The sequence below is a fragment of the Littorina saxatilis genome, unplaced genomic scaffold (genome assembly GCF_037325665.1).
Source record: "Littorina saxatilis isolate snail1 unplaced genomic scaffold, US_GU_Lsax_2.0 scaffold_319, whole genome shotgun sequence".
Classification (NCBI taxonomy): Eukaryota; Metazoa; Mollusca; class Gastropoda; order Littorinimorpha; family Littorinidae; genus Littorina; species Littorina saxatilis.
Window position 1 is genome coordinate 45,455 of NW_027127777.1, and position 13,461 is coordinate 58,915.

At 42.3% G+C, this 13,461-nt stretch overlaps 1 protein-coding gene across 1 annotated transcript; it reads left to right on the forward strand.

Annotated features, from left to right (window-relative positions):
- Nucleotides 1-399: 399 nt before the first annotated feature.
- Nucleotides 400-5,310, forward strand: LOC138956150 (uncharacterized). The gene is made up of 5 exons (XM_070327592.1): nt 400-406; nt 1,114-1,538; nt 1,657-2,065; nt 2,355-2,880; nt 5,199-5,310. Exons 1-5 carry the CDS (start codon nt 400-402, stop codon nt 5,308-5,310), a joined length of 1,479 nt encoding a protein of 492 aa, XP_070183693.1.
- Nucleotides 5,311-13,461: the final 8,151 nt, after the last annotated feature.

Sequence of the window (13,461 nt, forward strand, 5' to 3'; positions counted from 1 at the left end):
ACAGGATTGATGTGTTCCTCTAAGGTTTGTGCGAATTACTCTCTAGATAACAGATCTGAACCGTCTTTTTTGCTATTCTGAGCTTAGCAGAAACCGATGGGTTAAAACCAGAACCATTCAACTGGTTTTCAGCCATTTTGAGAAATGGCCATTTGAAGTTTTCAACCCCTCAAACAAAATAGTAAACACAAGATTACAACCTTCATATTTTAAGCAATAGACATTGAAGAAGAACTGGTCATGTACAGTTGAAATCAATGTAATTGAACTACTCTATCATATGAAAAAGAACGTATAATTTGTTCTGCTTCCAGAATACGCTCCTTCTTTTTTCTCAGTCCTGGAGCTAGAAAAGCCCAGCGCACCATAGCTGCTTCTGACTTCCACACAAACCCCAATATGGCCTGTGCTACAGCAGTCAGAAGCAGCCTCCTCACAAATAGCATGTTCTGCTTCCAAGCAAAAGCTTACACTCCAACATTAGTTTAAATTGTGTTTTAATGTTTATTGCTGCAATAAACAAACATATTTCAAGTCACACACTAAACCATCATTAAAGAATGATGTATTCGTCTAATGTATGGCCTAATAAACGCACACCTTTTACACACAATTAAATTGCAGGTATTTTTCCATAGCAAAAAACCACCATTCTTTGATATCACATTCCAAAAAGAAACTGTATTTTGGTTGTTTTCCTAAGAGCTCAATGGTAATCTTATTTTGTATCAGCTCATATTGTTTTGCATTACACACTAAAACTACAAACCCAGCAACAACGACAAACTAACCACACAAAAAACGAACAAAGCAGCAAACAAACAAGCAAGCAAACAAGAAAAGCTTCATTGATGATCAAGCTTGGCGCATTAAAACCATCACACGAGGAAAATAAAATCACGTGTTCTACATACTGATTTCATGATACTCTGCGTGTTCATAATCAATAAAAACAAATTGGCATTCTTACCTTGCCATGTACTTTTTTCTTCACAGAAGTGTTGTGCACAAAGGTCAAAATCAAAGTCACACCGTAAAGCACATCCCTGTATTTTAGATCACAGTTTGAGCAGAAAAACAAGCTCTAAGTCACCATCAGTTTTGTCAATATAGCCGAAGACGAGACACCTGATGCTTGTTGTACCGATACAACTATCGCTGACAGCATCGACGACGAGACTCTCGGTGCAGCCAGTACCGATGAAGTCAACACTGATGACAGCCAGGCTATCACCATTGCTGTCGTCGAAGATAATGTTTCGTCAGCAACTAGTGCGGACAGCACTGTCACCAACACCACTGACAACGACGCCCCTGTTGCTCTCGCCGCTGCTGACACAACCAACCAAACCAACAGTAACACCTGTACAGCCAATGGTTCAGACAGTGTCGACATAGCTGACAGTAGTGGATGTGGTGACAGTGACCTGGTGGCCAAACTCATGTTGGAAATGAGAGACATGAAAGTTCAGCTGGACAGAAAGATCCTTGCCAACAAACAGCATCGTGACAGAGAGGTGGCGGAGCTGATGGAGGCGGTAGAACAGCTCAATAAAGAACACGACTCTATGAAAAAACGATGCCAAGCCTTAGAAAACAAAGTAAGGGAACTACAAAAGGTTGAGAAAGTGCAACAATTAAAAACCCTCCTCTCAGCAAAGGTCCCCTCCAGAATCTCGCCATTCCCTGTCCGGTGTTCAAGCCATTGCCATCACCACGAACATGGGGCGATATGCGCCCTCCGTTTCCCACGACGAGGACTCGACCACGCCCCCTCCTAAAAGCGGTCAGTCTGCTAACCGTGAGACCTACCGTGACCAGTCCCCGGTCGCTCCCAACGGCACTGGTCGCTCCCATACACTCCGTATCCCCCCCACCTGCACACACTTCCTGCTCGGGGACTCAAACCTGGGAAACATTGCCAAAAAGCGTCGGGACAGGTCGGGTGCTACAAAGATCAGGACTCTACGAGGCACCACGACCCAACGCCTGACAACAATTGTCACTGACAGCGGCACTCACCCTTCAGTGAAGAAAGTTGTGTTAAATGTCGGGACAAATGACTGTAGGGGAGACTTAGATAGCTTTGTGCAGAGTTTTGCTAATCTGCTAACAGCAGTCAAGAAGCACTTCCCTTCATCCTGTGCCTATGTCGCAGCCATACCCCCACAACGACAAAACAAAATGACACGGAAAATAAAGGACTTTAACAGCAGACTGAAGGCTCTGTGCAACACTGAACAAGTGACCTTCCTGTCTCTTCAGTTGATCTGGAGGGTTGACGAAAACGGATGCCTCGACAGCCAGATACTTGCAGACAGTGTTCATTACTCACCCACTGTTCTTGTGCGAAGGGAAGTCTGCATTGTGGGAGCGTCAGCAGAACCCCGTGGCATCATATGCTGCTGCTGTGAAAGGGAAACGCATGTCCAGTCCTCAAGCTTCGCCACACACCATTGGTGAGACATCACAGCCCACTCAGCAGCCCTTGTCACCAAGGTCGCAACACCCACCGCCCCCACCAATGTCACAGCAGCCTCCACAGGACGCCGTGACGCTGCATAGCCCTCAACAGCAGTACGAAACGGAGTGCAGCCCTGCCATCACCCCCAGCACCAGTATGTACCGGACCAGCACAGCCATCGCCCCCAGCACCACTACGTACCGGAGTAGCCCAGCCAACCGCCCAGGTCAACTCAGGCCACAGCGCTGGCCCCAGGTGGTACCCAGCAGCCACACCACAGGTGGTTTCATCCCTTCCCAGTTCTTGACCCCAATGGGTATTTTCACGCGCCGCCTGGACCCCACAACCACTTCCATCAATCCCATTATCCCCCTCATCTGCTCCACCCGTCTATGTACAGTGCCTTCAGCCCCTTTGTGCGACAGGCGCCGCCACCCAAGTCAAGTCAAGTCAAGTCAAGTCAAGTCAAGTCAAGTATTTTATTGTTTTGGGCCCAGAGGGCTTTGAAACAAAGATATAATTTTAACAAAAAAAGGTAACAAATCAGACAGTTAATAAATGTATACAAATTGAGCGGACAAATACAACAATACTATACAACCAAACAAAATAAATTGGCAATATACACTTCCATACATACAACAAAAAAACAAAAAAAAATAGGTTTAACAAAATCAGGTAAGAGATCAGACAGATAATATATATACATTAAGCGGACAACGATAATATACAGCCGAAATAAATTAGCAATACCATTATGCCATGCATCTTTTGTAAAAACACAAAACAAAACAAAAGCATATATTACATACATATATACATACCAAGAAAGAAACTAGATATAACGCTAACATACTAAAATCATAACGTGGGCTACAAATCTTGCTAGCTTCATTAGTTTTATCTTAGATTTACAATTCATTAACTGTTCATATTTTAAACAATTTGGGTGAGATCGGTAATAAGGACTAATTAATTTTCTTCTTTCAGACACTATACTTTCGTCGGTACAAATGAACAAATAGTGAAACTCATCACCTAATTCATTTTTATCGCACATATCACACAATCTTTCATTTCTAGGAGCATTAAAAAATCTGTGCTGATGTATTGGCAACTTATGATTGCTTGTTCTAAATTTTGCTAATTTAACTTGGAATTTCCTAGGCAAACAAAGCAAATACCTTTCCAGACAAAAATCCTTTTTATATATTCTGTAATTAAAACACAAGCTGTTTGCGTTCACGTCAGTGTTCCATTCCTGCAGGAATTGATCTCTTAGCCTTTGCTTTACAACGTTTTTAAAACCTGAGACGGCAAGACTCTGAGTTGTCCATAAATATGATAGACCCAACTTATTTAACATAGTATTGACATGCGACAACCAGGGCAATTTAACGTTTTGTACATGTATGGTACAACTTCAAATGTAGCTTTAACATTAAACAGGACATCTTATTCGCACCATCGTTCATTTCTTTCATCAGTTTATACCAATAAACCAGTAACTGACATTGTACCTCAATTCTAATTGGATAACGACCAAGCTCTCCGTAAACCATACAGGTGGGTGTAGTTTTATATACATCAAGAAGCATTTTTAAAAATCGCAATTGAAACCCCATTCTACAGTCAGTGGCCTGTGCCGCAGGCAACAATGTAGCTACAGTGACCCATCTTCACACGCTAGTGTGTAATAGCGCGTGTCAGACCTTAACATATAACCACGTTATGTCCCATATAAACTCTAGTTCTGGGGACAGAAAAATTAAGTTAGCATAGCATTGTGCGTATCACCTTGTATAACTGTAACTGTGCTTTTTGTGTGTGTGTGTGTGTGTGTGTAGGGGTGTGTGTGTGTGTGTGTGTGTGTGTGTGTGTGTGTGTGTGTGTGTGTGTGTACCCCCGCGGGTTAGGGGGAGTCCCATATTGGTTGGGACGAGAAAGAATTTACCCGATGCTACCCAGCATGTCGTAAGAGGCGACTAACGGTTCTGTTTCTCATTTTACCCTTGTTAAGTGTTTCTTGTATAGGGGTGTGCACGTTAAAGATCCCACGATTGACAAAAGGGTCTTTCCTGGCAAAATTGTATAGGCATAGATAAAAATGTCCACCAAATACCCGTTTGACTTGGAATAAAGCCGTGAAAGGTGAATGCTCGCCTAATAGGCTACTGAGCTTTACTGGCCGATGTGAATGCGTTATATATTGTGTGTAAAAAATGTCTGTTTGTCTGTCTGTCTGTAAAAAATTCCATTTCAAACGGCAGAAATTAATATGTAAGCGCCTAGGGCTATATCTAGATTAGGCGCATAAAAATGATCACAATAATAATAATAATAATAATATAGTCAATGTTTGTAAAGATTTTAGTCAAGCAGTATGTAAGAAATGTTAAGTCCTTTGTACTGGAAACTTGCATTCTCCCAGTAAGGTCATATATTGTACTACGTTGCAAGCCCCTGGGGCAATTTTTTTATTAGTGCTTTTGTGAACAAGAAACAATTAACAAGTGGCTCTATCCCATCCCCCTTTCCCCTTTCCCCGTCGCCGCAGCCGGTAATTTCCGCGCATATGTAAATTCCGCGCTTGTAAAATACATGTATGCTCCGCGCAATATCGGGTTGTAACTTCCGCGCACGAATTACTGGTTCGGCTCATACAACTTGCGCGCGTACTCACAGTCCCTACGGTTAGCACTTTTCACTGACTGCTCATTGACTGTTCACGAAGGCAGAAACTGCTGGAACTGGGGAGACTGCAGCAACGATACAACACGGGGGAAATCGACAGGAAGGAATACGTCAAGTCCATGGCCTGGAAAAATTTGCCGGCCATGCTGTGACTTCCCCCCTCTTGTACCTTTGCTGCAGTCTCTGTGACTGTGATACCAGACACCCGAAATTTCTGTAATTTCTGTTATATAATAAGTGAACAAAATATTCTTATACGCATGGTTTAAGTCTTCATTCGTTTTTATCGACTTGTCTGTGTAATAAAGACGTGTTCAATATATAGATATACAAGTGTCAGTTTTCATGGATATACAAGTGTCAGTTGTTAATGTCTCAATGTCTCACATTTGACCGAGCAAAGACACGCGCGCTAGTTTCACATCACATTTTGCTAAAACACGCGCGCATCTTACATATACACCACGCGCGGGAGTTTCACATGCGCGGAAGCTTCAAAATTGGGAAAGTGCGCGGAGTGTTCATGCACCCCCCGTCGCGATATAACCTTGAATGGTTGAAAACGACGTTAAACACCAAAGAAAGAACGAAAGAAAGAAAGTGTGTGTGTGTGTGTGTGTGTGTGTGTGTGTGTGTGTGTGTGTGTGTACTAATATCGTCAGTTTATGAAAGACATCTCATTTTCATATATGATTACAAATTTTGCACAATTCTCACTGATTCCCCCAATTCAATTTCTGTTTGATTCTGTTCGTATCGCCGTATTGTGCTATACAGACTGTGTGGCTTGGAAAGTCACAGTGTTAGTGTTCTTGTGGTTTTCACTCTGTGGTTATAAAAAAAAAACAGTGGCTGTGTTCAGCCGTATCAGAACCGTAAACAAAAGTTCCATTGTTATTGAGTGGACAGTCGATATCTAAATGTGACAGTGGTGCTGTGTTGACTCGGATCCTCACTAACATTCGGAGAACACTTGTCAAAGGTTCATGTGGAAATCTGCGAGGGCGTGATTGAAGACTCTATTCCCTCCAGCGTACGTACCACGTAATCGGTGTAATCTGCCCGCTTCGCCTGAACGGAGTTGTGTTTGTGTCAGCCGGGCTGACTGCATGAGCTCGTTTGTTTAAAGTCGAGTGTTAGTGCAGAGGTTTGTGACGCTATTGTGAGACTTTACCATATTGTGTTGCAAGACTGCCAGCATAAATTTGTTGTTTGTGTTTATAGTCTGAACTGACTGTCGTTTTGCTTTTTTCGTGACGGTTGTTGTTTTGCTTTTTTTTTATAACAGTTATTGTGTATGTGTTAGTTATCATTGTGTGTGTTTACTCCTTGTTTTATCATGCTCAGTGTTGGTCATTTAAATGTGTATCACCTCTATAATAAGGTCCATGATGTATGTGCCTTCCTTGAAAAAGCATCTCCGAATTATCATTTATTTGGTATTACATCGTGATTGTTGATTATTGTGTTGAAAGGCGAGACCCAGAAATTCAAGGGCAGACCGGAATCGCGGTATATATTCATGACTCAATTAAACACATTACGCGTAGACGCATAGACCTGGAACCCAGCGCAGTAGAATGCATTTGGTTATAACTCAAACCCAGTAAATCAATGGCCCCTCAATTCGTGTGTTTTCTTTACAGAAATCCTGCGGCAAACTTTGAGTGGTATGATCATTGTGTACAAATGTTAGACAATGTTCATAGTAAGAGCAAACACAATGCTGACGTTCTGTTGCTTGGCGATTTTAACATAGACATGTTAAAGTCCCATCCCAGCTGGGAATCAACTACTCAGTTATTTGGGCTTAAACAGCTTGTAAAGTCACCCACAAGGGTAACTTCTACGACATCTACATTGCTCGATCATATTTATACGAATAATCCGGACACAGTCTTAGGTGCCTGTGTATCCGACCTAAGTGTAAGTGATCATAGTCCTGTAAGCTCTTCCAAACGAAGTTACCCAAGGCAGAATCAAAAGGTCACACATATATGTCATACAGGTCTTTTAAGCATTTTAATCAAGGTCTCTTCTTTAATGATTTGAATTGTACACCTTTTGCTTCTGTGTTTAATGTTACCGATCCTAACGAGGCACTTGAAGCCTGGTATTCCCTCTTTATCGATGTAGTAAATCGACATGCACCTGTGAGGCGGAAACGAGTAAGACATCCTAAACTTCCTCCCTGGTTAACCATTGATATCATCGAAGCAATCAATCAATCAATCAATCAATGAGTCTTATATCGCGCATATTCCGTGGGTACAGTTCTAGGCGCTCTGCAGTGATGCCGTGTGAGATGAAATTTTATACGGCCAGTAGATTGCAGCCATTTCGGCGCATATTTACCTTTCACGGCCTATTATTCCAAGTCACACGGGTATAGGTAGACAATTATTAACTGTGCCTAAGCAATTTTGCCAGGAAAGACCCTTTTGTCAATCGTGGGATCTTTAACGTGCACACCCAATGTAGTGTACACGGGGGGAGGTTCGGACACCGAAGAGAGTCTGCACACAAAGTTGACTCTGTGAAATAAATTTCCGCCGAACCTGGGATCGAACTCACGCTGACAGCGGCCAACTGAATACAAATCCAGCGCGCTACCAACTGAGCTATATCCCCGTCCCCAATGGCGTATCGCGACCAGTTAAAGACAAACAAATTATTTGAAGATTGTAAAAAAGCGCGTAACAGAGTAAAGAATCTTGTGAGAAACATGAAGCGATCATCTATACATATAAATAAAAGAGAGTGTCTGTCTGTCTGTGTGTGTGTGTGTGTCCGTCTGTGGTCGCCATACCTCTGAGATGGCAAGAGGCAGGAACAAGATAGTGTGCACGTATGGGAATGTCGCTAAACCTGGAACAGTTAAGGAGAAACAGCCGTACCAGACAAAAAAATTATTATTGCAAAGCGGTTTTTATTTTGTCACATACTAGACTCTATCAGTAAACAAACAAACACCATAAGATAAAATAAAAGTCACACAACTCATCAAACTGACCATTATAAAAATTTCTGCATTTGTTCCAGGTTGGACGCATGGGTGTGTAAAGTGGAACACTGTGTTGTCAAACTCGGAACACATGCAAAAACACACTGACTCTCTTTCTAGCTCTGTCTGTGTCTCACACACACATATATACACCCACACACTCTCAATCACACGCACACAATTACACATTGCCACACACACAAGATAAATTCATACGTCATAACATTTTGATTTAGCCATCTTATTTAAATGTCTGTTTTTCCACATAACATTGGATTTTTACCAAAGAAATAGTAAATTTGATAACAATTAATGCCTCAAATGTGAAAAAATATAAATAAGGGCTAGGTCTAAACAAATCGGATAAAAAAAAACTGTTTTTGTAAAACATGAAAAAAGAAGCTAAGAAACGATTTTTCACTCAATGTCCTTTTGTTTTCTACTTTCAGTGCAGTCCTCGTGTGATCAATGCTGTGTGTATACTGCTGGCACTGTATAATGTTCAAAGGGGTGTTGGTGCCACACAAGAAGCAGTACCAAGATATTTCGCAGCATAATTTTTACCCCTCTTCTGATCACAAACAGATATTAAAAGGGCTACCTGCCCAATTAACTAAATGCTAAAATCAATACGCATAAAGCCGCAAAGCAAATAACACACACACACACACACACACACACACACACACACACACACACACACACACATATACACACACACTCACACACATATAGACACATACACATAAATACTGTAAACACCCAGACAAAGACAAACTGACAGACATACACACAGACAAACCGACACAGACACTTGCACGCCCACACTTACGCCCGCATTTACACCAGCAAACACACTCACACACACACACACACCAGGGGCGGACGAGGGGGGGCACAGGGGGCACGTGCCCCCCACCCCCGAAAAAAAAAAGGAAAGCTGATTCTATGACCATTTCTAAGTTCAAATGGCACCAGATGGCACCATTTTGCTTCTTTGGGCCAAAAAATTTTCCGGGGGGGCATGCCCCCGGACCCCCCTAGAAAATTCGGGCGCTTCGCGCCCATCACATTCACTTTCGATTCAAAGTGCCCCCCCTTACAAAGCAACTGATCCGCCCCTGCACACACACACACACACACACACACACACACACACACACACACACACACACACACACACACACACACACACACACACACTCTTATTGAAGTGAACGGCTTTTGCAAAAACTTGCACGAAGAGTGGTGAGAAAAAAATTGGGGGGCAGGTGTCCGGGGGGCAGTTGTCCTCCCTCGGTGGGGGGGGGGGGGGGCAGGTGTCCGGGGGGTAATTGTCCTAGTAGGGCAATTATCCGGAGGGGGGGGGCACTTGTCGGGGAACAATTATCCAGGGGGCAATTAGCCTGCCACGGACTAAAAACACCAGTGTTCACTTTATCGTTTGATGAGGGTAAGATGGAACAGAATGCGTCAAAACTGGAACACTGTTCCATGTTTGCCTCTATATGTGTTCCAGCATAGCCGCATGGCACCTGCATGGATTTCGACTTTAGCTGTAGGATACATGTGACGTTTCCAATCTTTTTTCCCCGTTCATAGTGTAACACATTGATGTAGGTTTGTAATAGCAATCAACATTTTATGTGAACGTATATAGATAAAGAGTAATAAAACGAATTCTAGACAATAGAAATAAGAAGAAGAAGGGAGAAAAGTTAAAAAAACGTACCTCTTCTTTGGTTTTGCCGCAGTTGCCATTTTTCTTTTTGCAATAACATCGGGGGAGGTCACTAGACATTTCTGCTAAAAACAATTTCCTGAATTATTTACCGTTGACCGCATATTGAGGTGTTCCAAGTTAGCCGACTGTTCCGGGATTGGCGACTTTCCCTTACACTCCCTAGGTGCCGCAGATGTGCACCTGGGTTTTAGTTTCTTGATTCATTGTTTCCTTTCTCAGATTATGGACCTCCCATTTATTGAATACAGCCTATATGGTGCAAGACCAGTTCAGTGCCCACTGTTCACCTGTAGCAAGCACATCATGCCAGTGATATTAGAGACTCGCTATTGCTCCTATGAGGGGAAGAAATGAAGAATGAAAAATTAACTGGACAGTTCCGGAAATTTCTAGAAGGTAAGGGAGATAACTCTTTTTTGTCTGTGGTCGCCATACCTCTGAGATGGCAAGAGGCAGGAACAAGATAGTGTGCACGTACACTCCCTAGGTGCCGCAGATGTGCACCTGGGTTTTAGTTTCTTGATTCATTGTTTCCTTTTTCAGATTATGGACCTCCCATTTATTGAATACAGCCTATATGGTGCAAGACCAGTTCAGTGCCTACTCTTCACCTGTAGCAAGCACATCATGCCAGTGATATTAGAGACTCGCTATTGCTCCTATGAGGGGAAGAAATGAAGAATGAAAAATTAACTGGACAGTTCCGGAAATTTCTAGAAGGTAAGGGAGATAACTCTTTTTTTGTATCCAAACAAAGGAGGTAAAGCTAATGAGCGTCTTAAATTGCTACAGGGCTCCGCTTACTCCCGGGCGAAGCCGGGCTTAACTGCTCTATACATATAAATAAAAGAGAGTGTCTGTCTGTCTGTGTGTATGTGTGTGTCTGTCTGTCTGTCTGTGGTCGCCATACCTCAGAGATGGCAAAAGATAAGCACAAGATATTTTGCATGCACACTGCCCTGGACCCACAAATGTGCACCTGGGTTTTAGTTTCTCCAGACATTGTTTCCTTCCTCGGATAATTACCCTCCCCATCTATCAATACAGTCTATATAGTGCAAGGGAGGTAAGTCATGGTTTGTCACCCACGGAAGGGAGGTAACTCTCATAAAACCAGTATACCGTGTCATTCTCAAGGGGTACCCCCCGCCCGCTATCATCCCGCCGCCCCCCCCCCCCCCCACACACACACACACACACACTAACCCTGCCCCCTGCTCCCCCTCCCTGCCTTCCAGATCATCGCGAATAATGTTTACGAAACGATCGCCTCAGTGAAAGATCACGAGAATTTACAGATTTCTCTCCCCTGTTCAAAAAGGTATGACGCGCTCACTCATGAGGTATGCGTGCTTTGATCAGACGGTAACTACAGTGGGTGTGAGAAGGGGTAAACAAATCACGAAGAACACGTTGAACCAAATAGAAACTTGCCTTGCCTATACATCTAAATGTATGAGCTCACACTGTCATTTTTCTTATCCACATTGGCATAAGATTCGAGAGGTTTCTGAGAGAGGGGAGAGCAGAAACACCCGGGCGAAGCCGGGCCTGACTGTGTGGGTAACAGCAAAGACGTTTCAAAAGTCTGGCGCGCCCTAAACACGTTTTTAAAAGGCAACTCTTCAAAAAATAATAGTATTCCTCAGAATATAAAGGCCAACGATTTTAACGATTATTGTTTGTCCGTTGCTGAATCATTGGTAGATTCTCACTCAAAATCTACAGGTACAGAACCACATTCCTGTTGTAAACGCTTGCAGATGTTCTGTGATGAAAAATTAAGAAATACGGATGTGTTTGTTATTCCGATAATGGCCATCCATGAAGTTGGCCAGTACATAGCACGGTTAGAAAATAACAAAATCTTCCGGACTTGATGAAATAAATAATTAATTATTAAAATTGTCTACTCCTTATATAGTAGAGTCGCTGACTTATGTTTACAATTTATGTATTCAACAACATTTTTTTCCAAAAGAATTTAAAAAAGCGAAAGTTATACCTTTGCCAAAGAAAAAAGGTTCTCAAGACTTAAATGATTTTAGACCTATATCTTTGTTATCTGTATTATCTAAGCCTCTTGAAAGGCATGTTCAGAAACATCTGGTTACTTATTTGGAGGACCACAACCTTTTGCATCAACTTCAGTCTGGTTTTCGCTCTCAACATTCATGTAATACTGCCCTTGCCAGATTAACTGATTCATGGTACTCATCCATTAATAGGTTAGACATTTCTGGGAAGCTTTTGAAAAACAAACAACTTAGATGTCACAACATACTTAACAACTTACGTGTAATGCAGCAGAGATACGCCCCGTGACTAGTGCCTTACAGTGGAGTTGTTGAAGAACATCTGTCCTGTGGTTCCCGGTAGCCACTGCGTGTTGAGTCTTTGACACGCCGCTGCGAATAATCGATTCCATTACGCATGCGCATTCTTTCTTTCTTTATTTGGTGTTTAACGTCGTTTTCAACCACGAAGGTTATATCGCGACGGGACGCATGCGCATAATGTGATCATAGACATATGATAAAGTTCAGAACTGATCGACGTGGAACTCCATCTCATCGAACTGTCCTTTGTCTCTCGATCCTCCTTGTTGCTTGTTCTGTGTCTGCGGATGCGATCTTGTGTGCTCAATAGCTATGCCCAAGCTGTGTTCTTTAATCTATTTTCTTTAATGCTTGCTCTCAAACAATGCTGGATTCCCCTTGCGAGTAGAACTCGCCATTAAATTTTAATGGTCGGGATATGGTCGCGAGACTTTCGTAAACTCGCCACCATTCATCTATTGTTGCAAACATTAGCAACATGCTCCAAAGATTCGCAAGGAATTCGAAGGCATATGCTTAACTTTTTCGCAACATACTCGTAGATATTCGCAAGCCGTTCGTAATCATCGCAATGTATCCGTAGCGCTTGCGAATGTGTTACAATGTAAATGGCTTACGAATTTCTAAAGAATGTTTGGACCATTTTTTGCCAATCCATAAGAATGTTGCGAAAGGCTTACAAACGCTTGCGAGTAACTGCGATTGCTTGAGAATGCCTTACAAACATTAGGAATATCTTGCAAATGTTTTGCAATGCAATGGCGGTTTTGATGCAAATATTGCTCATTCGGTCGGGTGGTGTCGCTAGGGTAGCCCAAAATGAAATAAAATGCCCGCTCTCCCCCTCTCCTTCAATCATTCGTAAATCAATCGTTTCATTTGTAGGGTGTTTGTAAGCACTTGCAAGGCCACTTGCAAAATTCTTAATAAATTCGCAAGGAATTCGTATATATGGATTTGTATGCATTCGCAATGATTGGCAACCATTCCGGGCATTCGTAAGACATTCGCAAGGATTCAAATGTTCAATATTTTTCCTCTTCATTCTTCTCTTTTTATTGCCGAACACAATATTTTCATTATCGCAAGGATATTCGGGACTGTGTGAGACCAGCATAGAGAAACTTGATAAGTTTCATATTTTTGGATTTATATGAAATTGGGTATTCATTATAAACTTTAATAAGTTGTAAAGATATTTTACTTTATTTTAAGA

Excerpts from the sequence above, each read along its gene's own strand:
- LOC138956150 (XM_070327592.1), top strand. Across the intron at positions 1,539-1,656 it reads TGGCGGAGCTGATGGAGGCG|CAAAGGTCCCCTCCAGAATC; the intron begins GTAGAACAGCTC and ends CCCTCCTCTCAG. Across the intron at positions 2,066-2,354 it reads AAATGTCGGGACAAATGACT|GGAAGTCTGCATTGTGGGAG; the intron begins GTAGGGGAGACT and ends TCTTGTGCGAAG.